This window comes from Strigops habroptila, chromosome 3, assembly GCF_004027225.2.
Source record: "Strigops habroptila isolate Jane chromosome 3, bStrHab1.2.pri, whole genome shotgun sequence".
Taxonomy (NCBI): Eukaryota; Metazoa; Chordata; class Aves; order Psittaciformes; family Psittacidae; genus Strigops; species Strigops habroptila.
In genome coordinates, this window is record NC_044279.2 from 41,903,665 (window position 1) to 41,929,545 (window position 25,881).

Genomic DNA, 25,881 nt, shown 5'->3' on the forward strand with positions numbered 1-25,881 from the left:
AGAGAAATATGAAAGTTATTTCTAGAGAGTCTCAACTTGCAAAGCTTCAGTGGTTTTATTGTCCCCACCCATTAAATATATTTGGTAGCTGGCTGTAACCACACTTACACTGTTGCAATCAGAATTTTAAACTCCCTAAAATGCATCATTGTTATAACAAGCCTTCAGGCAAAAGCAGAGATTAACATTTCTGAGAGAGAGAAAAACAAAGATTTCATTCCACAGGCTCTCAGTCGACAAAATCTGATTTCCAGAGATAAATACTAATGGAGAATGTGTCAAGATACCAATTACCAAGCTACAGTTTTCTCAAATATAATCTTGTGCAATAGAAAAACACTGTTTTTCTTTTAAATTATGCTTTGGCTTCTTAGAAAATACCCTGGTACAAAGAAAGGACAAGAGTTAATGCTGCTTTGTGGCATGAGATTACACAATAGCTTGTTGAACAAGCCTGTAATACCTAAATATCTTCAGGTCATTTCATCAAGGGAAACCCATAAAAATTGCCTGAGTTCCCACCCTAAAAGATTACATTAAGATTTCTTTTTTGCTGTCACCACGTTTTAAGTGCATCCTTTTGCTATTTCAGAAAGCACAGATTTTATTAGCTGCAACACCTAAAGAAGGTGTCAATGAACAGATCAATTACAAAACCTGTTCATCTTCAACAGTAGTTCTGTTTACCAGAAAAAGGGCAGAGCATTAGCACCAGATATGCATACATTTTCATTACCTCCCTTATTAAAGAAATTCCAGATCTCAAACCAAAGTTTGATACCATGTTATTTAATATTCTTAATAATTTACAGTATATTGATTAAAGATCAGCGTAGACTTGAATTATCACCTCTGCAGTTAGATCGGGCTTTTATCTTTCGTATCTGTAACAGAGCTTTACCACGTAACATTCCTATGAGTCAAAGGTATTAATTAAGATACCAAAGATGGTACCTCCTACCTCAAAGATTCTTTCTAAAACTTCCACAGTTATTGCCAATGTTTACTGTTTAACCTATCAGCAGTTAAAATCACAGAAACATTCCTGGAAGAAAGCAAAAAACAGATAAAAAGAAAAGAGAACCTCACTTCTCCTACTCTTTCATTAGCAACATCCACTACAATCCCATCACTAATTATTAACTGTGTTTTGAATGGTTTGGCCCAAACTAGGAGAAAACGTAAGTCAGACATTTCCAGAACTCTGCTATTATTCTTTGCTACATTAAGGTACTTGCCTCTTGTTCCATCTCTTAAGATAGCAAGACAATCCTTGCAGACACAGGCATTTGTGTACTGGGAGCTAAAATTTCCCAGCAAGACTGTAGAACCTAAAATGCCGAAGGCAAAAACTGAGTAAGGACATACTTTTGTATTTTAAAACAAAATCTGAAGGCCACTAGGCTTCAGATGCAGGAATAATAATCTTAAACTGAATTCACATAACATTTTAAAATATACTAAGTTCATAATCTTAGCCATAAAGTAACCATGGTGTTGAATGCATGGTTTTCTATGGTATTTATCCTTCAGGCTGTTTTTTTAAAACAACATTACAAACTTTTTGATAAACTGTGATATAGTTGTTATCTCCCTGGTGTTTACTGATGATCCATTTGTTCTCTTAATGTGCAGTCTGCAGCAATGAATGAAAAGGAGATTGTCTTTGATGATTCTACCTGTGCAGGAGAAAAGAACATGTACAGACACCTCAGAAATTACATCTATTGTGAAGTCAACTCACTTTGTGTAGCAGTAGCGCTGTAACATCCTTCACTGCCTTTTCCCAGGAAGGGCTATATTTCAACTCTCAAGTATAGGAAAAGATCATTTCCATTTAATTGATGGAAGCTCACTACATTCCCAAATCAGAAGATTAGTATAATGGAAATATGCAGGTTTCTCTTGCGTGTGTGTGCAAATACATACACACTTGAAGAATTGAATCTGAACGTAAAACCAATTTTAGAAGTTGAGGTTGGGAGCTTTCCATTAGAGGTGGCAAATCATAAAATCATAGTCAGACAATATTAAATTCTCCTTTAAACACAATAAGTAGTCAGCCTGGATTAAAAAGAATTTAGTTTTATTTGGACAAAGGCACAGAGTCTTCATTGTTAGATTAAACACGTATCTTTTACCTGCAACTCAACTAACAATTTTTCCACAACAGGAAAATCACAACCAGCCCCGAACAAGAACATTTAACACCAGAAATCCAGAAATAAAAGCAAAAGGATTAAATTAACAACATAATGTACATCTGCCACAGTACGAGGAGAAATAGTAGGTGGAGATTTGCTACAGTAAGTCAACATACTTGGAAGATCATGAATGCTACTAAAATACATACTGAAGTCATTTTTGTCCTGGATATATTTAAGAATGAAATAATATTTTATGCTAATAAAATATTATTTTTTATTTTATTTATATAGCCTAAATAAATGCTTAATAACAGGAGAAATGCTCCCAGAAATGCTGAATGACTGGCACGGAACAGATCCTGAATTAATTTGTTTCATTTTTAACAAACCTTTTAAACGTAATCCTTAGCTTCTTAGTATTAGCAGCTACAGGTACCAGCTCAAAATATTTTTACTGTACTAAGTTCTTTAGTCATGGCTTGCAGCAGTAATTTCTCCAAGTAAAACCAGTTGTTTCTTATTAAAAATGTCAGATGTTTATGATCATTAATACTGATGAAAATGGACCAACTCAACTGACATCTTCATAAAGGGTCTGAGCCCAAGAAATACTGACATCCAGCCGTATGTTAATGGTTTCCATAGTTATTACTAATATATTTGTTTCTCAATAATTACCTTTCTTCTTGGCTACTGATACTGATTTGTTTCAGTTCAAACTGGAAATAGCCACAAAGAACTTACAAAAATCCATAGAAGAGCTGGAGTCAGTGTAACTCTGCTATCCTAGCAAAATGTTAAAAGGTAATCTGATCTCCAGTCTTCCTTTTGGTCTCTCTACAGTAGCAAATTTCCAAGCTGTAATGATACGAGTCAAGATGCAAAAAGCTTTGATGTAGATTAATCAGTTGTTTCCAACATACTTAAAGCCCCTGAATGTTTTGCAGTGCTTATGACAATCACAAATCTTTCCACAGCTAATTCTCAGTACAGCTGAATAAAAAAAAATAAAAATTATTTGGTCATACTTCCTACTTTGGAAGCCATTGATTTATTTCTTGTTACCCTCTTCTCACTCTACCTCTCAAATTCAGAGCCAATCTAACACAGAAATAATTACTCTCTGAATGTGTAAATACGAACCTGGTAATTAGCCAAGAAAAATTTTGCTTTAAAGACAAAAACCCCAGTCATTTGCAAATACGGACTGTACTCTTTCAGATAATATATACATCAAGTAACACTGAACATAAGCATGGCCATTTAATTATTTAAAAAATTATAAACTAGCCATTTCGTCTATTCTTGTAAAAATCACGAACATTTATACATGATTGAACTTCTTTAGGGAACAAACCCCACAAACATTAGTGCATATCATCAATGATAAAATTATTTCTGCTCAATTTTAACCTTCAGCTCTGGATATAGTATGTTTTCTATACCATGTGACGATAACAGGGGTATCATTGTGTACAATCAAAATAGGAATTATGTGCTGTTCATTATTATTGTATCTTGAAAAAAAAAAACAGTCTTATTTGCTTTAGTCAATGGGAATACTTTTCTGTTTAAATTTCCTAGGTGACCCAAGTTACCCAGAAACGCAGATGCTAGACCTAAGTGGTTTGGTATGAATTTTAAGACATGAAAGTTCAGAAATCTGCAAGAGGCTTGCCCATGCAGTTAATATTGCATACTAACCCCCATCCCCAACAGCCCTAGTAAATTAATTCAGCCTAGGTACGTTAATACCCAGCTTCATTCATTCAGGAATCATATAGCCTTCCCAAGTGAAATGGGTTCCCCCTTACAGCAGTCTCTCTGCTTTTAAACCACACAACTGACAACAACAGAGGTGTTGGACTGGCAAAGAAAGATGTGGGCATGGGTTAGTTAATTGCTGGTAAGGTAGTTAATTTAACACCTTCAAGTCACCTAGGATAAAAATTTACACTGGAGCTTGACTATAAGGATACCCTATTGAAATAAAAAGATAATGGCAAGTAATGACTAGACAATTATTAAAATTCTACATAATACATAATTTCTGCTAGAATCTAATAAACTTCCCGCAAGAGCCTGATAATGTAAGTGATAATGAAGTGTTATTGACATACTTTTTTCCAAAAAGCCACTAGATCTTCCAAACTTCAGCAGATGTGTTATGCATCAAGACACGATTTGTGGGAATTTTTAAAACCATGAAGAGCTCTACATTTGTATAATAATACACAACAACAATAACGTCCTGAGGTACTTGATCTGAGAGTTCCCAGCAGTTTCTTTGTTCACATGTTCTGCCTGAAGCATTACTGGTTTCAGAAATTTGGAAACTTCGCCTGACAGTACCTCTTCAAGGTAGGGCATCAGAAAACTTCTGCAAATGTCCCTGTCAGCCGGATGTCCAAGTCAAAAAAAAATTCTAATTTTGGCATTACTGCTGTTAAGTTTTAGTCAATACACATGCAAACCAAGAAGAGGTAATATGAAGACAAGTAGCTCTTGTTTATGTCCTTTGTTGTTATTGTTCTTTGGTTTAAAATGTATGTCAAATACAGTTTATGAAATCTCATTTACAAGTCATAGCAATATCTGTGTGTTCTGTGTTAACTCCTTAATGAAGCTTCAATATGTTTGACATCCCATGCCATAAATCAGTATGTTTATTTCCTACATAGTACACAGAGAAAGAAATCAGATGTTCTTCCAGAGAAAGTTTCATATTTATTCAGAAGGCATACATCTCAAATTAATGTTAATTACTTAATTTTTTTAATTTCATGAACCTGATAAATTAAGGGACTTTTTACTGTTTGAATATTATTAAAAGCAACATTTATTGGTGTATATTGTAGGTCAGAAGGCCTATACAAACCCCCATACCATTTAAACCCGAGGTTTTAAATAGTGTCCCATAGGATCTCATCCACTGTGAAGGAAAACATCAAGGCATCCTGGAATATAAGTGTCTTGAAAAATACTTCAAAGCTCTGAAAAGCACCTCTTCATTAGAATACACAAATGCAAAATAACCTATCCTATATCCAAAACAATCCAAGGCGTAACAATAATAACTGGATTTGAAATTTAAGAAACTCTTACAGTTATTAAATACACATTATGAAAACAGCTGGCAAATCTGAAAAGGTGATCATTATTATATATTAAAGTTGCCTTTAAATTTTAAGGTAACAAAAATTATATGCATGCAACTCTCTGACACCAAACTTCAAAACTGTCAAGAAAAAGCCTGGACTCTTTGAAATGTTTTCACTTCTAGTGTCCTAACTCAAATAACATACACATTTATTCTGATCACAAATGAAAAATGTGCTGTATTAAGATGAAATAAAGTACAGCAGATTTCAGCCTAACAAGAATTTTAAGAGAATTGTTAACTGAGGTCTGTGGTTGACGTCACATAAAAATTTTGTCTACTCTCATGTTTTAGAAGAATCAGTATGCTGTCATAACTGGATTATAGCATCTAAGTAGGCACTTTTAAAACACCTTGTTAGTTTAAAATCAACAATAAAAGGTTTTTTTAAACCACCTGATGTTTCAAAAGGGCATGAATCACTTGTATGCCCCTCTACTTTGTTATGTACAAGAAATTTCACTCAACTTAAAAAAAATGAAAACATAAAAAAATTCATGTTGGTTATGATCCCAATAAATTTTAAGATGACAGCTTTAAGTAGAAGAGTATTGCAAAAGCGTCTTTGCTAAAATGAACGCTCCAGGTTTTGTTTGAATTCTCAACACAGCAAACAAACTTACTGTCTGATAGCAAACCTGCATGTCATTGCTAAAGCACAATCTTTAAAATAAACTGCAGTGCACAGCTTCAGTATGATTCTAAGAACTCATTAGTGCTGATACCACAGGTGATGTATTGGGTTTTTTGGTGGGTTTGGTTGGAGATTTTTAATTTTTTTAAATAAAACCGCCCCTCCTATCAGAATACTGTTATACAGAAAAAAATATTGTTACTCTCTGCTATTGTCAGTCTTTCAGATACAGTAAAAAAAAACCTCAACATACAAGAGTTTTAGAGCAAGTAATCAATCTGCAAAACGCTATACATCAGTAATAAGGCATCCACTTTACAGCTGTGTTTAAACAAAAAAGGAAATATTTCCCAAAATATATATTTTGGATCTGTGTAAACAAAGTTTATATGTATTGCTTCCATTCATTTCAAAAATATACACCCACGTGGACTGAAAGTCAGCTTGGTGCTACGAATTTTAAATTACTGTAATTTATCCAGGTGTAATCTGAAGATACAAAGATGCAAAAAGTGGTTTTGAACTTAGTATTTTCAAATATGTCAAAAAATTTAATTACGGTTATGCAAAAAGAAAGCTAAAAGTATACCACAGTTTGATGCCATTTCATTGAATGAAGAAGAAAGTACTATGAAAATAAACATTCATCTGGTTTCCTAACAATAAATATAAAGACAGTTATTATAACATACTCCAACACAGGAAGTATTACTATATTGACCTTAACGTTCAATCAGTAGTTTTTAAATCTTTCCTCATTGAGGCTTGAATCTTCTACCTTGTCAGCTGTCCAACAACTTTTAAGAGGGTTTTATTTTCCTGCTTCAATTGTTCATTTTCATCTTCTATATCATCTAGGTCCTGTGAAAGGAAAAAGAAAAATAAACATTTCTCAGGACGTAAACACAAACTCTTAATTAGTAGCATCAGGAATTTAGCATCTTAGCTCTGTAATGAAGAAGCTGGGGTTGGGAAGAATTAGTGTCACGGTAGGTATCCTTAAATCTGTTAAACCAGCCTTGTTACTGTGATTACAAAACATTCATATTCTATTCCTATGTACATGCACCTTTAAATGGAAACATATAATCAAAACTAAAGCTACAGCAGGAATTAATGCATCAAGTAACCATAATAGGATGGGCGTGATTATTTTATTGTCATACAGAGAGTGCATAGTCAGCTATTGCCTCTGCTCCCCAGACTGTGCTTATCTGCAACTATCCTGCTCACATATACACACACATCACTGGTTATTATTGCAAGAAGACCTGCTTTGTGCTTTAAATTACCAAATTTTCAGAAAAAGCACTGCCTGAAAGTATTTTTTTTCTTTTTCTGTGAAAAAATTAAAAGGCATTTTGTATCTTCTGTCTAAACTGCTACCAAAAGAAGAGACATCATACACAGTAATAATGGGTGCTTAAAATAGACTGTTCCTACCCCAAATGTTCATCCGTCTTTCACCAGTTACCATATTACCCAACTCATTTCACTTATTCACTTCCTACCAAGTCTTTTCAAGCCTTTAAAGTGAAAATGGCTGTTTAATGCTAAGTGCTACTTTAGTAACGATAATTAAAAAAAAAAAAAAAAAAAAACCCCACCAAAACATGGAAGAAACAGAATGAGAACAAAAAAATGAGGAAACAGAAGAGTGACCTCAAGGACAGCACTTTAAGGAGGAAAGTGAAAGGTGGGCAAAGGAAGAAGATTCAAGATTCTCATTAGAGATCTCAGATGCCTTTTGATTTAAGTCTGCAAAACTCTACTGTTGCCATGACAGATTAAACATAAAACAGCAGTAGAGAAAAGATTTTCTCTGTTGTTCCTTTAAGTTGTTAAGTGGTGTTTGAGATAGATAGCCTATTTTCTTATTTCTTTTTAGTGGGGTCATTCCAAAAGGGCATGCTAGAGAACTTGTGTTTAATCACTAATAATGGTTTTTAAAAGTGTTTTCAGTCTGCCAAGCCAAAATCCATACCGCGATACCTTTGCTATTACCTTACTATTTTTGCAACGTGGAATCAAGAAATCCCTACCAGAAATTCCTCTTTGCCTCACACTGCATCGCAGTATGAATGACGACGGCAAAAAGCATTTGACCACAGATACAAGTGACTGAACATCTGAACGTGGGAAGTTTTGATGGATAGCTACTAAAAATACAGTTTACTATGTAACTGTAAGAAACACGTTACTTTCTCTCTCTGCAGTTCAGGTTAACAATCAGATGGGACAACACATTTTCAATAAAATAATACTTTTTTAGTTCAGTAAACATAATACTGTGTTTGAACTTATTAATCTAGTCGTCAGATGCTTCAATTAAAGCTTCCCTAAAACTCTTCTGCTTAAAATATCTGTAATTTACACAAAATAAAACATTAAAAGTTTGTGAAATGTTTATACTACAAAAATAACATTCCAAAGATTACTACAAATAAGAGCTTCCTGAATATGAGCCAGGAGAAATAACTATTGCAGTTGAAATATCTACAGAAACAGTGGACTGAGAGATGCAGGTGTTTTTTGCCACTCTGCAATTTAAAGCTTCTTATTTAAAAGTACAACACTAATTTATGCTTATTAGTAAAAACATGCAATAGCAGGAAAGCTTGGACTTCACATACCAAAGGAACCAATAACTACACAACGGACACTAATTGGATTGTAAATCCTCACTGACAGACTCTCTCCAAACACACATTTAACTACAGTGACATCTTAGTGAGGTCAGAGATGACCAAATGTAAACTATTCGACAGTTGAACTTAGCCTACAAATATTTAAATGTCTTGAGATGCTTTTCCTTTCAGACACTTGAGGTTTTTATGAAGCAATTACCCCTTTCTTACAAAAACGTGGCAGACATACTTTTAGTGGCTAATGTACTGCAGTGAAAGAATGCCATTTATGGCAGAAAGCCTCTTCTGTTTCTCGGTATAAATGCAGCTCATGTTCTTTAAAGTATGGACTGACCTCAGTAAAATTGTATTGTTACATTAAATAAACATGTTTAGTTAAATTGGGAAAAAGTCTGCCAAGAAGTTTCCAGGATTCTTGGAAAAAGTTTTTTAAGTGTGACACAAGATTTTTCCCAATCAAGGATGCACCCATGGTTATGAGCTTAAAATGCCATTTCATTGCAAAGCTGATTGCTCAGTCCTCATATTTAAATAAATGCTCTTTCTAGAAGTTTCAGTCAGTTCATAAGAAAAGCTCATGGGATGCAAACATAACTAACTTGAACTGCAATTAAGCTAATAGACAGTGTTATAGCCATGATAAATGCTGACCTGATGGAGAAATAAAAAAACCACAAAACCAATTCTCCTGTGTGTTTAAGAGAAGCTACCTAGGGAGGGCCAGTACAATGGCTTTGTAGATCTCATGCAAAGGTACAATTTTAGTCTTTGCACACTGAGGAGGTTTTTGAAAGGACTACATTCTGGTTTATGTTTTCTTTCCACACAACAAGCAGGAATTGCTATCATACTTAACACAAGCAAGGTGCAGGCACTGCTTGACTTTACTACATATGCTCAAAGACAGTTTCTAGTCAGACACTAAATGGATTTAATTTAGGACATCACACTTCAAATACAGCAGAAGAAAAATAACCTTCTTTCTGGAACAGCAAACCTCGCAAACAGTCATGGTCCTAAATCACAAGCTTTCTGTGACTTAGGTTCTTTTGATTTGTTCTTCCTGACCTCTGAGTCAGGAAGTCAGGTGTGACAAACAGTATTAAGTAGCTTTGCCATCCATTATGTAGCAGGAATGAACACTTGCCTTGACTGTAATAAGGTCATCAGCTTACATGTGACAGTCTTTGCAGAACGGAAGAACAGCAAAGACCAATTTCTCTATTAAAATAGAAGTCTATCCAAAACAGGTAATATTTCATTTATCTCAGAGATTAACTTCCAACTTTATTTAAAAAAAAAGAAAAGAAAAGAAAAGAAAAGAAAAAGATACCTTTTTCAGAATAATCTCATCTCCTTTCATTCTCTAGGTTAGTTTGCAAACTTGTGAATGCTGTCCTCCCTTGTTACAAATGAACAGCTCAAGATGGAAGTCTACTGCTATGCACATAGAGTTAGGGACTCCATTCACTGCTGGACTGAGTGAAGAAGCAAGTTCTGAGGGTTTTTTCTGAATTTTTATGGAAAGTCTGCACTGAACTAGAAGAGGCCTATTTCCCTACTACACCCTGGCTCTGCATCTCAGCCAGGAAGTGCGAGATGTGGTGACTAATCCATTCTATGAAGAGTTCCAGTCTGTGCTTAAAAGTGGGGATTGTTAAAATTGCTATCTTCTATCAACTTTAAAACTTCTCATCCTGTCCCATTCCCACATGTCTCACTCTTCTACGCTCTCTTCTTCTGCCTACACACCTCGCCTGAGTGATGCTAGGCCAAGTCTCCTGCCCATCTTGTTCTGCTTATGTGGGAATCAACAATAAAGAGCATGAGAGTATGTGTCATAATATAAAGCACTTACTCCCAAATCTTTCTAAGATCATCTAAGCTATTATTAGAAATTAAAAGCTGCCTAAAATAAAATTGTAATTACTTGGTCTAACAAAAGTTCTGGATAACAATTTACTGAGAAAACTGTCAAAACCCCAACTTAATTATTTCCTGGTATGCTATGTACTGAATTTGGAAAGAAGAGGCAGTAAAGAACAACTGCTTTTACATCCTCGTTCTGTGAACACTTACAGCAACAAGAAATTCAGGTTCTCCATGATTAACTTATGGACATTAATCATGACAAACAGAAATCAACTGGAAAAAAAAAAAATATAACTTATTGACATGCCCCTTGAAAAGTTACACAAATATAAACCCCACGCATACTTAATTCTCCTCTGACCTTGCCCAGTGGATGCAGGTGCCTGAAGAGCACAGAGAATGCAGAGCCTTTTATCCCCTCTTCATATAGCACCATAGACGAAAATATGTGCTTACCCTGTTTAATAAATCAATTTCTTCCTTCAGCTTTCCAATTAGTTCCTCTTTGTCCTGTGTCATCTTCACTAATCTCGCATTTTCCTGTCTCTCCTTTGCAAGTTCCTAAAACCAGAATATGCAATGAAGTTTGAAATGCAATTTTTGGTGTTTTGGTTTGAAGTTATTACCATTTAAAACAAAGAAGAAAAACACAGACACACTTACCCATAATTCCTTTTCTACAACAAGTCAAACCCACATTTTCAAGCCCTTATATTTCAAGGACTAAACAATTGTGTCTAAGAAAATATTTTACCCACAGCAAACCTGTGCAGTATCTCTGATTCCAGAGATAATGTTTTAATTAACATTTAAGTTAAGCATGAACCCCAAAATGGATAGGGGCCCAAACCAGAAGTAAATGTAAAGTATCAGCTTCCAAATTTGTTATATTGGGAGGGTTAGTCTTTTGTTGTTGCTTGTTTGGGTTGTTGGTTGTTTGGGTTTGGTGTTTTGGGGTTTTTTTTGTTTGCTTGGGTCTTTTTTTTTTACACTACCCTTAACAAGGAAGGAAGACTCAATGTTAGATCCGTGGGCCTAAATGTGAGAAAAAATTAAACTGTCTCTTAAGAATTCAGTAAATCAAGGTTCAGGATGATGAAAGAAAGCCCTTAAGTATTCCTCTACTTTCTGTGTTACTGGCACTCAAATCAGGCTTCTCCAAGACTTAAGAAAAAAAAAAAAAAGTGGGGGAGGGAAGGAATTTCTACAAAATATGCTTTATTTTCATCCTTTCCAAAACCAAGCTATTCAAATAGTGTTTATTTAGTGACTTTCATCCATTCGAATTCAAGAATATTTAGCAAGTTATCAACAAAAATCCACTTTAGAGGAAGACTGAGAAGCCAGTAACAGATTACACAGATGACATTATTTAGCAAAACAACTGGTTTAGATGAAAAAAATTCGTTTAACATTGTATTTTCCCGAAATTGTTTGGATGAAGAATTTCTGAAATAAAATTTTTAAATACATATTTTAAATGTTTAAAACTTTAACAAACAACTGGATAGCAATTAGATTTTATAATATTCAGTATATTAAAAAATCCAAAACAAGCAGATCAGAAACATGCTTGCTAAATTTCTGAACAGCCAGTGAGCTCCTCCTTTCCCCAACTTAATTGCCCTGTGTTGGTGTGTCATGAGGTACACATCGGAGAAATACAAAGTGCTGATGGCTTTCAAAGCGTATTATCTTTACCTCAACAATTTCTCACTTACACACCAAATGAAAACTAAGCATCTGTGATTAGAAAGTTCACATTCTTCTTAGTCAGTCTGACTCTATACATTTTTATAGCCATAACTATCTGTTCATCAAGCATTTAGAATAATTTCTGTATTATTTTACTTGTAAATTTCCCCACAGAGTTTCAAAGGTACTTAATTTCAGATGTATGCATGCCATGCAGATGTTAGTTGTTACTTACCCTTTCAAGTTCCTCAATCCTCTTTTCCAAAGTGTTACTTGGAATGGAACTGCCAGAAGAATTTGCATCCCTGCTGTATCTGTTGTAAGCTGTCCTGTCTGTTCGGGAGTATCTATTTGGAGCATCATCTTCTGGTGCATTAGCTGTGCTGCAAAGGCAAAAAGCAAAGCAGACATCTATTTATACATTTAACAAAATGGAAGTGATAGAAGTAACAAGAAGTACTTTCCAAAGCACTCAATAGGTCAGCCTAATAAACTGCAGAGAACTTATTTCACAGCTCTTGTGTTGCTGAGAACTCACTAAATCCACTGCCTCAGGGAGTCAAATACTTGGATAATGCAGCTCCGATAGCATAGGTAATCAACTTTAAACACATACTTAATCTGTTTTTAAAGATTTAAAAGTTTTATGAACTGTGCACACTAAAACCCAAGCTAAACAACTTTATTTTGAAAAGAGAAGTACCACTATGGAGTTAAAAAGATACTTGGTTTATGAAGATGAAAACAGAGGATGAAAACCAAATGTAAGAAGGTTACAGGTATCAACTGACTTTTCAGGAACTATGGGTATGGCCTGTAAGGAACTGTAAAGCAAACTGAAGTGAGAAAGTGATGCAACCCAACATATTAATTTTATGCCATTTCCAAATGTTTTACTTCAGAAGTTGGATACACAGCAGTTTGTCATAGCTCAGTTGGCAGGCACTCACTCATTAACTGGTGGTATGTTTTTTGTTTTAGATCTTGCGTCTATTCCTTAAAACTCACTGCCACGGAATCTTAACAAACAAGCACTGCAAATGCATGTAAACTAGTTTTATAAAGCACTTACGGGTTCCCCATTATGATTGCTATGTACAAAACCAGTGCTAATTTAAAAATATACCTCAGAAGTCAAGCACTTTCAAAGTCACAAATTTAACAGTGTTCTTCCCAAAGCTATTTTCCTCCTAACAGGATTGCTGGTTACCTTCAGTGTAGAATCTAATGAATAATTAAGAGCAACAGAACAGAGTGCCCTGGGACCAGGGAGATACAGATCTTTCCCTCCTCCAGCCACCAAAACCACACTTAGACTTTGAAAATATACTGCTGAACAGCCAAAGGGGAAAAAAAACCTCAACCCAGCCCAAAGTCCCTTGTTCAGTCTTCACCAGGAGAACTCAAATGAAGATACTCAAAAGCCACCTGGACATAGTCCTGGACCGGCCCTAGGTGGTCCTGCTTGAGCAGGGGTGTTGGACCCCTCCAGACGTCCCTTCCAACCTCAATCAGTCTTTGATTCTGTGAAATCACACAGCTGAAATATGTATACAATGGTTTTCTAGAGCACTTAGGAAAAGAATGAAAAACACTATGAGTATCCCTACACTTCCATTAAAACATAGAAGAGTATATGATTAATGTGTTCATTTAATAGTTTTGCATTTCTTAACTCTAGAAAACCACTGCTGACAATGTGCAGATCTAGATGGATACAATGCAAATCAAATGCAGGAGTATCTGGCAAAAGGATGTCTTTTCATGGATATAAATACTGTTTTGCTCCAGTATGTGTGAAGTTTCCAAGGCACACTGACACAATTGTAAGGAATTTTGTAGCTTAATGTTATTACCATATTTAGCACTGTTTATTCTTCATCCAGAAGATTTAAAAAAAAAGAAAACCAAAACATTTCTAGGACCGGATACGCATGTTGCAACACAACATAAGAGAAATATTTTAGCTTAACTCTATAAATTCTAGATTATTCAGCTTTCTGAAATGTGTTGTTTCCTGCTGTTAAATGTCTCAAAGATAGACCAGACAAAAAAGGTTCAATTTTTTATCAGTAAAAAATTAACCTTTGTGCCAATATACTGGAGTATTTCAACTCAAGTGCGTGATGCTGGTAGATGCTTCTATGGGAAACTTGGAAGAAAGAATACGTGGACAGGCAGGGTGTCATTAATAATGAAAATTCAGACATTTTCTGTATTTCCCCTGAAACTCACACTCAAAAATTTCCTCACCTATTCCACTGGGGAGCAGATCCTACTGAACACATTCCTTTTCAGAATCAGCAAGTACAAAGGATGTAACATTTCTAATACATGGGATTAAAAAATTTAAGGAGGCATTAGTCCAAGCCTAACACAAGGAATGTGACAGCTACAACGTTCATTATTTTGGCTGTTACAACCAATGTCCAGTACACAGCAACAGCAAAAATAGGCACCATCCCAGATACAATAGACTTCTTTCACAAAGAATGGAATTTTAGTGTTCAGACACAATGTCACTTTGCGAGCCTTAAACAAGGAAGAAAACATACCTAGAATAACAGCATCGCTGAACTTGGTGTCTATGCTTTACTAAGAGAAAATACCTACCAACCAGCCCCAACAAACATTTATCTATGGAAATAAACCTGTATATTTTATATAATCTATTTTATATTTATAAATATGCAACTTTATTAGTAATCACAATATAAATAATAATAATAGTAATAATAACCTGTCAGAACTGAAGAGCTTTGTATAAGGCTAAGAAAATTGGATTTATGCCTTCTTTTGGGGGATGGGGGAAAAATGCATGCATGTGACAGCAGAACCTGTTTAGTTTGAGACTGTAATTGAAATCTTGTCTCCTCCACTTCCAAACTGAATAAAGGTTTACAAATACTTGCAACTTGGAAACTGCTGGAATTTCACAAAAGGTACAAAAGAAAAGAAAGCCTACTGTCGGTAGATGTAGGTTGGGTAAAAGCGGTCATTAGCACCAGAATGAAAATGATAGAGATCTGCAAGTTGAAAAAATTTAGAGTCACTGCTCAAGAATGCAATTCAGAATGTGTTCCACCTTTTAGTATTCAAGTAACTTACGCGCATGACTTTCAACACTTGCAGATGAAACATCTAGCCACAGGCTATGGCTGAAGGACACACTATATTTTAAATTATTTTTCAAGAATAATATCTTGTATTTGTATTGTATTTGTAGCCATATGTACACTGCATCAGAATGCCCACCCAGAGAGCAGCAAATGAGAATGCATCTGGATAAAAACATCCCTCACCACTGCTTTAAAAGGGCATGTTCAACAAGATGTTTAACTAAATTCAACTTGTTGTTCCACTAGCTTGCTTTCAATTAGCCACTATCAAAACACCTCATTTTAAATGTGCATTCCTGTACGAGAATGCTGAAAACAGAAACCACTTGTGTAACTTCAGAAGACATGCTTGTTTTTTCCTGGCTGTACTTAAACAGAAATCATATAGAAAAGCAACCCACATCACAGTTTGACTACTCTTACACAGAAACAGCTTTATTTTGAAATTATGTTCATTTCCTTCAAAATAAATCAGTTATTCACACGAGGACAAGTTTAACAGCAATATTACAGAAAGGTGGAATAACTCTTGCTCCTTCCAATGTCTCTTTGATTCTCACAATGTCTTCCTGAAGCACTGTCCAAATTGTAATTTCATCCAATCAAAATCACACAGTCAAAAACTGACTTCATTTATTTCAACTACAACACATTTATTTTTATTGCCAGAATCTTGTAACTATACTTGGTTTGGAAACTGCTAATTAATTATGTCACTGCAATCCAGTCAGTTGCTAACAACTTCTTTGGAAGAATGCGTAGAAGAATTATTTCTAAATAGGCCACCCTGGACTTCTGTTAGACTGCTTAAGCCGAGTTTGTAGCTGAGATAAGGAAAGACAACCTTGTCTTCCTAGCCTCCTCCACTTTTCCTGGCTTTGGCCTGCAGGTGACAGAATAGGAAATGACTCAAGGAGCTGATGCAGTAATCCAGCAGCCCAGCAAATGGAAGCCATCGACTTTCAGCCACAGCTGCTCCCTGAAGCATCACCCTGTCCAGTTGCATGAGCACTGGCACTAGGGACAGCAAGGAACTGCAGCTGGCTCAACTCACGCCATCAAAAACTTCTACAGAAACAAACCCTAAGCATTTCTGTCTTCTCGTAACATCAGCATTGGCTGAAAAGGGTACACAAAAGTCAAGAAAAGCACCTTGAGTGACCCCTGTTTATTTTAAGTGTTCGTATCTGCACAGTAGTGGTCCTAATGTAACAAGCTAGCTGAGACAGTGCTTCAACAGCCAGCCCTCGCTGCAAACCTCCCAAACACAGGCAGGCAGGCAGGCAAGTCTGGACATAGTGTTATGAAAAAGTATGTTGCAGCTGTAACTTTTTTTTTTTTTTTTTTTTAATTAGTGAGACCAAGGTTAGTATGAGGGAATGTAAATTGTTACAGTTTAAGCTTTGCAGTAATCTAAAAACACTAAGCAAGAGAGTTTCAGCAGCTCCTTCAGAGCACCTCCAACAAGTGCTCCGAAGCACTAGCTTCTTCTCATCGTCTCTTCCTCATTTATTTTTCAACTTTTGCATCAATGTTAAACTTGAGCACAATGTAGTCTTTCAGAACATAGTGGTCAAGGGTCTCTAACTGTTGTGTTCCATGTTAATGTGCCATACTATCCCCTAAGAGAGGGAAAAACAGCTCTGACATTTTGTCTGGAAGCCATAAAACCGTAAGATATTGTATTCATTTCCACTAATAAACAAACTTATAAGGGGAACACACCCCTGAACCACTAAGAGATTTTAATCTAACTCTTTCTGTAAACTGATCTAGCCTGATCTGTCTGATCCATGAACCATGCAAAAATCTGAGTTATTTTAAATCCTGATTTCCAAGGTTTTCTTTCAATTTAAGACATTTTTAAACAAGAAGCTGAATTGGTTCAAAAGCTAGTAGAAATTCCTAAAAATAAGCTGCTAACACTAGTTCTCTGTGCTTAGAAAAATATTCCTATGTCCACATACATATCTTGCCTTACTGTTACACTTGCAAACAAACTTTCTAGTTCACAGAATGCAAGAGAAACATAGTTCATGTTTACATGTAGATTACACACAAATATTTAAATACACAGAATACATTTTGTCATTCTCTTGTTTGAGAAGTCAGTGATGACACCAGCTAGGCTGATAGCATCAGACCTGAATCAGAAAACCGTTCTTCTTAATGGTAACACACTTGTTGCTTTAAAATAACCACTCACAAAGCAGTGCAAAAACTGGCAGACCCCGTTTCCGTAATAGCTTGGAATGGCCAGGACAAGGCGTATCACATTTAGAAAAGCTTAGAGAAAAATGATAGTTGATACAGGCTATTACAACTGAAAGACACCTACACATATTATTCACATAAAGCTCACAGTCAGGACAGATGACTGACCACAACTCCTAAATACTCTGATGAACATGTCCTGCGGCCTTCATGTCAGCATGACCTTGAAGATTATGGTCATGCTTTTAATAGATCTTACAGTACCACTCCAGATCACAACAGAACCATCACTTTCTTTTGAAAATATTTCACGTGGTCATTCATGCAGCTACAAAGAAACCCCTCCACAAACTTTTGGGGTGTAAGTGTGTAAAGTTTTGAAGTAAATTTAGAAGACAAACTACAGTTACAGACCAAGATCCTCACCCTAAACTTTTATTTACTTTACTGCATAATAAGATAGGGTCAGTCTGTCCAAGTCAGCCAGAACAGAAGTAGAATAACATACAGCAGCCAACTGAATTCATTTGTAAACATGTCTTCCAGTCAATGGACACTCAGTGAAAGAGGTTTCTCAGCAATGTCACATAAATGTTTAACCATGGATTGCTGCATCCATATAAGGCAAAGTAGCCAGTGTGTCTGATTAGATAGGTAGTTAAATCTGTGCAATTCCTTGAGCCCTGAAACATATTGAGAGAATAATGATTGTGTGAGAACACACAGCACAGACCCTTCTCTACTCTTTAAGTCTCTCTTGTTTTGCCAGGTGCAGGAGGGTGGGTATCTCAACAGAGGGGCAGGATCACTTCCTTCGACCTCCTGGTCATGCTTCTTTTGATGCAGCCCAGCATATGGTTGGCTTTGTGGCTGTGAGCACACATTGCTGCATCATGTTGAGCTTCTCACCAACCAATACCCCCAAGTCCTTCTCCTCAGGGCTGCTCTCAATCCATTCTCTGCCCAGACTATTTATGCTTGGAATTGCCCCAACCCAGGTGGAGACCCTTGCACTTGCCTTTGCTCTCAGTTTGCTTTGAAAACCTAATGAGTTCACCCAAAACTGTTAAAAGCCAATTAAGTGGAACATATTTGAGCCTTCAAGCAGCTTATGGTGTCAGTTCAGCCTTTTGGCATTCACATTTCAGTTCGAGGTGTATTCACAGAATGGTATTTTCTGTTTCCAAATTGGGAAACAGTCCCAAACTGTACTTGGGACTTAAGGGAGATCTGATTAAGAATTACTGTAGAAGAGGCTGGTTTTGGTAAGACCTTCCCTTACTGCAGATGCTGGGAAGGGCAAACAAGCCAAACATTGTCAGAACAGAAGATGACTCTGGCCCTGACTACTTTAACACTCACCCCAGAAACTGAAGCCACGGGGAGACACATTCTGCTCAAGTACTCTCATGTGAAAAATTACTTCAGGGAAGGCAGAAGTTTTCAAATATAGAGAAAAATAGATGCTGTTAACTTTAACCACAGTGGGCACAGTATACCTCATGGAGGTAGTTAGAATAAAACCCATTTAGGATTTGTGAACACTGGGCACTGTGCTGACTTCATAGGACAATCACCCTTTGCTTTCAGCATGGGATTTGAAGACTATGCAATGTGCAAGATAGACAGCAATATGCTTAAAAAAAATACTGAAGAGCAGTTGACAAGAAGTCAGATTCCTCCTAAATGCAATGCCAGTCCTGAGGGGGAAAGTTGACAAAGAACATATATCCCACATATAACCAAACCTAACTTAGGGAAGACTGCACAAGTAAGTCTTATGTTATCATTTTCTAGCTTTGGAGCTTTCTAGTTTTGCAATGCTAATCAGAAGAATTAGCTTAAGTTCAAATAAGCTACAAATGTGATGTGCAAACTTCTATTTATTACCACCCCCCACACAACGAAGTTTTTGCTAGTGAGTATATACAGTATGTAAACAGAGTGAAGACAAGGTTTATGAAAAGCCACAAAGCACTATGACAAACACCACTAAGTATTCAGCAGATACAAATAGCAATGAAATTCTGCACAGGGACTGAAAAGGAAGTGGGGACTGAACTAAAATTTGTTTGATTAGTAAGAAAGTTATCATGAAATTATGTACTTATTAAGGTTGTGACAATAAGTCCACCCATTCTGCAATGACAAAGTGACTAAAAAAACCTCCATGCAGCAGTAAAAAGCATCACTCAACTAGGTTTACGAGAACCCAGGTATATAAATATAAAAGACAGCAGCAGGTTAGGAAATGTGAAAAAGCATAACAGGCTAAGTTACTATGTTTTACAATGAGGGTGACAAGGCAGTGGGTCAGGTTGCGCAGAGAAGTCACGGATTCCCCATCGGTGGAAGTGTTCAATGCCAAATTGGATGTGGCTTTGATCAACCTAATTTAGTGAAACATGTCCCTGCCCATGGCAGGGGGGGCGGACTAGGTGATCTTTGAAGGTCCCTTCCAAGCCAAACCATTCTATGATTCTATAGGGGAACAAGTCTGAGCGGTGGAAAATACACCAGTGAAGACTAGGTAACTGTAGGTGCTCTTTGCATGTACTTCTACAGACAGAACATACATGCACAGCTGAACTAACCACATACACATTTTACCTGAGTAAAGGGTATCTAAAAGAGAATACATTCACATGTCAAATAAAAATAAGTTTACACAATGCCTTGCTTCAGTTGACGCATTTGGGACCCCATGTTACCATTACATTTTCCAACTGTGATAGCTGTGTCAATATTAATTCCACATGGGCAAAAATTTCATGCACTGGTCAGGTACATCAAGAGCTTCTGAAATATTTTTTGCTTGAAGAACTTTAGTAATGACCAGGATAACAAAGACAAACAAACAGGACATGCTACACGTGGGCAGCTTTCCCTACAACTGAGTCAGTAGTGTGACAACACAGAAACTTTTTTTCAGTATTACTGTGGAGAACAACAAAATTATCATCCTGTATTAGATTTCAGAAGACGGTAGTTCATAAATTAACTGTGAAACTATTAGCTCCTAGGTAACGTGTAGTCAAGTTAAGAATATTTGCTTGGGAAACTGTTCTGCACTAGTAAGACCCAGCTGAATTTATTTTAAAGTAGTAACATAATAAAGGGGTTTTGATAAGTTTGCTGCATTTCTCAGGTCCTCACTCTGAAATCAAGCTATATATCTACAGTAGCAGTATGATAGTGTGTTAGACAAGTCTAACAAGGAAGAACTGGTCCGTGGCGGCCCACTCCCAATACTCCATTAACTTCCTTTATTTTCTGGAACCGTTTGCTGAGGTGACGACGAAGAAGGAAGGGGAGGAGGAAAGTCTCCACAGATGGAGACGATCAGTTTGACTCTGAGATGGTCCACACACGGACTACGAGGTGGCATGTGTTTGATGGGTCTAACAATGTGGAACTGGTCCATGGTGGACCACCCCGATCGTTTAAAATGAGTGTGCGTGGCGAAAGCCAACAAGGTCATTCCTCCTGGCACAGGCTGGCCCCCTGAGTCAGGATGAGTCTGCACTTTTGAAGAGATAAAAGCCCAGGGTTCAGGAGAGACGAGGAGGCAGATCCAAGTACCACCAAGGTCGACGTTACCTCTGCAGGGATGCCCGCTAAAGTAGTGCCTGCCACCCTGTTTCTTCACGATGCACTTCGGACCTGGCCTCTTGGTCATTGGACAAGTGTGTGGGTCAGCAAGAATCTGTACCTAACCTATATTTGGTAGCCTTTAGTTATCTCTCTCTAGCCTATTACATCTCTGGGGTTTTATAACTATTTTAGATCTTGTAATAAACATTTTAGCAGTTTTTGTGTGTGTGTGTGCGTGGCTTACGTTCTTCTCCACCCGGAATCCTTCGATCCCTGGAACAGATGGCCTCTACTAAAAACACTCATTTAATCGGCTTCAATTCTCGCAGAACTACATATGTAAAGAAATGTGTTGTGTACAAAGATCTCATACCTTTTATACCTGCTTGAAACCATCCTGGAGGAGTCCTAAAAGAAGAAGAAAAGAAAAAATAATTAACATTTCTCTCATATTTGTACTTCCAAAATACTTTATCACTCCATGGAAAACAAAGCCTGCAGTTAAGAGCAGGAGGCCCGTGCCTTCAACAGCTACTGTACAACTCAGTTTTGCAATGTTTTGCTGTCAACAACAGACAGAATACCCAGGATTATTGTCACTATGTTACTGCTCCTCAAAACCATCTTAAAACCCTTAAATGACAGCTTCTGGTTACATCTTAAAACTGGATTCACTTACTCTGTCCCCCTCGCTACCACTACTAATACAGAAACTTGGGCACTTCGATAGCTGTATATTTACTTGTCCAAAAGTAGCAGAGCAAAACTGTTCCGATCCTTTGGCACCACTGCTGTCCTTCTGGATGGAACAAAAACTGACACCAGCCAGTAGTCACGGTTGAGACATAAATTTATTCAATATCAGGTAGGTCATGGTAACTATAGGTATGCTCTTCACTATACCAACCCAGGTGTTGCAAGCTGGCTCACCTCAGTTTCTCTCAGGCTAACTGAAGAGGTCTTCTCCTGGCATTTGCTGTTAAGCAGGTAGGCCAGAGGTCTGCATGTGGATGTTTCATGCCTTCAAATGTCAGACAGTGCCTTGTCAAGCTATGGTACGTCAATTTTTACATCACTGCTTTCTGAGCACCTGCAGAGGCTTAATGCATTCCGACTACAAACTTAAAGACTACTCTGCATCTCCTTTGATTGCTATTTGGAAATTATCTTAATGAAATAGAGAGAAACAGAACACGTTTTAAATAAGAGTACAGATTTTAAGTACAAGTTCAATGGTGCAGGAGCTGTGCATCCCTCAAAGATACATACATGGACTACTTGCAGATTACAAGTTTTACCGTAATTTTTCTAGCTAAAGGTAAAGAATCTAATTTCTTTTCAGATTCCCACAATGCAGTAAAATATTTTCACTAAGTTTACATTTTATTTGGGTTTTTTTTGTTTCTTTGTTTTTTTAATTTGGAAAAAAAAAAAAATCCATTACACTTTTATTCTGGCTCTGTAAAGATGGAAAAAGAAACAAAAATAACAGTGAGGAAAAGGGCTCATTTACTGTTACACAGTCCCTGAAAAAAATATCAGTACAATATGAGCAAATGAGAAAACCTGAAAGAATATATTTGCATCGATAATGCAACAGTTGTACCTTCCTAATACCAGTCTGATTACATAGAAAAATAAAGACATGTTTCAACTGGTAAATGATTACTCAGATTAGACAGAGTAAGTCCACAAATATTCTTTAAGATGTTGTAAGAACAACATGAACCAATTATTATACTAGTCATAGAAAAAACTCCCCCCTCCCCCCCCCCCCAATCAGCAAATACTAGGTAAAAAGTCAGGAAATAATATTTAAGGAATTAATGAACTGAACAATTGCTTTTACTGGAAAAAATAATGGCAAAGCTCAAAATTTTGTCTATTTATGACACTAACTGCAGACAAAGGAATAATGAGTTCTCAAAACAAGATGCAAGAGGAATTCCATCCACTTGGAAAATCCTACAAAAGGTTACACTTCACTGATCAGTGCATTAATGTTTTTATAAATAAACAACCTACCTTAAAAAATAGGATAAGAATATTATTTTTATTGCAGAAAATAAAGTTGAGAAAAATATTTGTATTACAGAAACAAAATTTGATCTTAGAGTGTATTTTGTTTTATGAAGCATTTTCAACTTCTGCAGTGACACACTTTCCCTAATACGAGCAGAACAACAATATTCAACAAAGTTAAATCATGAAAACTATTTAAAGAAACCCACAAAGTAGCGTAAAATTGCTGTTTTAACACTGGTAACTATTTTATCATTGATGACAGCATCTGAAAAGTAGCAATTCACAGCTATGAAACAGCAACCTAACTTCATTTCTAAAAGGACAAGGAAACATTTTAAATGGTACCAATGCTATTTTTGAAGTTTACTAAGGGCATGTTATCTTTGAAAGGTCATGGCAATAGGGGGAAGTTTCTAAGGACTAGAAGGAAGTAAATGTCACTCCTATCTTCAAAAAGGTAGATCCAAGGAACTACATGTCAGTGCTTACCTCAGTCCCTAAGCAGGCGATGGAACAAATCCTGAACGACAAGAAGGTGAAATCAGCATGGATATGTGAAGGGGAAATCATGCCTGACTGACCTGACAGCCTTCTGCAATGAGATGTCTGGCTCAGTGGATGAAGGGAGAGCAGATAACTTTTATCATGATTTTAGCAAGGCTTTCAGCACCTTCCCCCATAACATATGTATAGGCAAACTGTTGAATTATGGACCAGGTAAGTAGGCTGTGAGGTGCAATGAAAATTAACTGGTCTACCGGGCCCAAAGGATTATGAAGAGCAGCATCAAGTCCAGCTGGACACCAGTCACTCAGCAGGGGCTGATACAGAGGCCAGTACCCTTTAACATCTTCGTTAATGACCCAAATGATGGGACAAAGTATACCCTCAAGCAAGTTCATAGACTATGCAAAACACCATGAGCAGTTACTAATACATCAAATGGCTGTGCTGCCATGTGAAAGGACAATGACTAGCTGGATAGTGAGCTAACAGAGACCTCATGAAGTTCAAAGGTGCAAATCTTGCACCTTTGTAGGAATAATCCCAAGCACCAGTACATGTTGTGGACCAGCTGGGAAACTTCTGTGCAGAAAAGGACCCAGGGGTCCTGGTGGACACCAAGTTGAACATGAAGCATCAGTGTGCTCTTGCAGTAAAGGCGGCCATAGGTATCCTCAGGATGTTCTGCCAGCAGGTGAAGGGAGATGATTCTTCCCCTCTGCTCAGCCCCAGAGAGACCGCAGCAGCAGTGCTGGGTCCAGTTCTGGACTTCTCAGTATGAGAAAGACATACTGGAGAGACTCAAGCTAAGGGCCACACAGATGAGTAAAGGTTTGGAACACCTGACACATGAGGGGAAGCACAGAGATCTGGGAATGTTCAACTCAGTAGGTATCTTGCCAACATGTATAAACACAGTAAAGAAGACGGAGCCATACTGCATTGTGCCCAAAGAAAGGATGAGAGTCAATGGACAGAAGGTGAAATACAGGAAATTCGATTTAAACACATGAAAGTACTTTCTTAGTGTGAGATTAAACATTGGAGCAGGTTACCTAGAGAGATTATGGAGTTTTTATCAATGGAGATAATAAAAAAACCAACTGGCCACAATCCTGAGCAGTTTGCTGTAGTTGACCCTGCTCTGTCCGTAAGGCTTGGACTAGAGACTTCCTGAGATGCCTTTCAGCCTTAATGATTCTGTGCTTCTGCTCTGCTTGTCTGAGTTTCTCATTTGCCGCCTTCTCTCAGCTTAGAGAGTTTAAGTGAACACACACCTAACATCTGGCAGCTTTAGAGGATTTCATTCTGCTCTCTAACATCGTTATCTAGGGACTTGCCTATCTGAACTCTTATATATAGAGGGCTGTAACAGCCTGATTTTTAGCTTTAAGACTGTCAGCAATGACTGACATGTTGATTTGACTCTGATGTATGAAGAGATTTAAGTAGTCTCATCTAATACATGTTCACTGTGTATAAAAACTGAAATGCCATATCAATAATATCAGTCACAGCTCTTGGTGGTGATGGTCTCAGAAACATCCTGGTTGTCCCATTAGCCATAGACAAGCGGTTTAACTCTCTTTTTAAGCTTCGCTGGAGAAAGAGATACATATAGGTGACAGGGCCAAAATTTTGCCTAACTCTATCTATAGATACAACTCTTGCCAGTTAAGGAAGAACTCTGGGCTCTAAGCTTCCTCAGCTCTTATTTTTTTTAAACAGCTTCTTTTTCAGGAAAATGCTGAAGTCTTGAGGTTATGGCTATGCTTCCTGGTGAACATAAGCCTTGGCTTACAGTGAAAGGCAGAATTCACAAGAAAGGGAGAATTTACATTTGACATTGCAGTCTAATGAAGCACACATACTTTTGTGCAAAGAAATCTCTGGATCTTGGATGCTTGTTTTCTACTCTAGACTCCAAAGGGATGCAATGTATGCATCATATACCCTCAAATCTACTAAGAGCTTTTCATATAGTAAATGCAAATATAAGATGTTAAGCAATTTATATACACAGACTTGTACATTTATCTCAACAGGAGACTTCTAAACGTTTGGCAGTACTATTCACAAAAGCCAGTTCTTTAGAAAAGAAAGCTGGGAAAGCAAACAAACGCTCAGGGACAAAGTACATGGCAAATACTTTCATTTGCTATAAATGACAGCTGTTAAAACTAAGGAAAAAAACCCCAAACAATTAACTAGCCCTTTGTAAAAAATGTTTCCTCAAGAATATTAGTGCTTTTTATTTCAATAGTTAAAA

The 25,881-nt window shown here is 36.9% G+C and overlaps 1 protein-coding gene across 2 annotated transcripts in view; it reads right to left on the minus strand.

Annotated features, from left to right (window-relative positions):
* Positions 1-1,594: 1,594 nt before the first annotated feature.
* The window catches only part of PAWR (pro-apoptotic WT1 regulator), an 83,890-nt gene continuing 59,603 nt past the window's right edge, over positions 1,595-25,881 (minus strand). The window contains exons 4-8 of one of the 2 annotated variants that reach the window (XM_030480428.1): positions 21,457-21,491; positions 12,392-12,539; positions 10,918-11,022; positions 6,720-6,802; positions 1,595-1,679 (exon numbers count right to left, since the gene is read on the minus strand). In XM_030480428.1, the coding sequence (XP_030336288.1) occupies positions 1,676-1,679; positions 6,720-6,802; positions 10,918-11,022; positions 12,392-12,539; positions 21,457-21,491 (375 nt within the window). In that variant the 3' untranslated portion in view covers positions 1,595-1,675. Of the gene's footprint in view, positions 1,680-2,069; positions 6,803-10,917; positions 11,023-12,391; positions 12,540-21,456; positions 21,492-25,881 lie in introns of those variants that run through there. The other variant, XM_030480427.1, reaches the window with a different exon arrangement.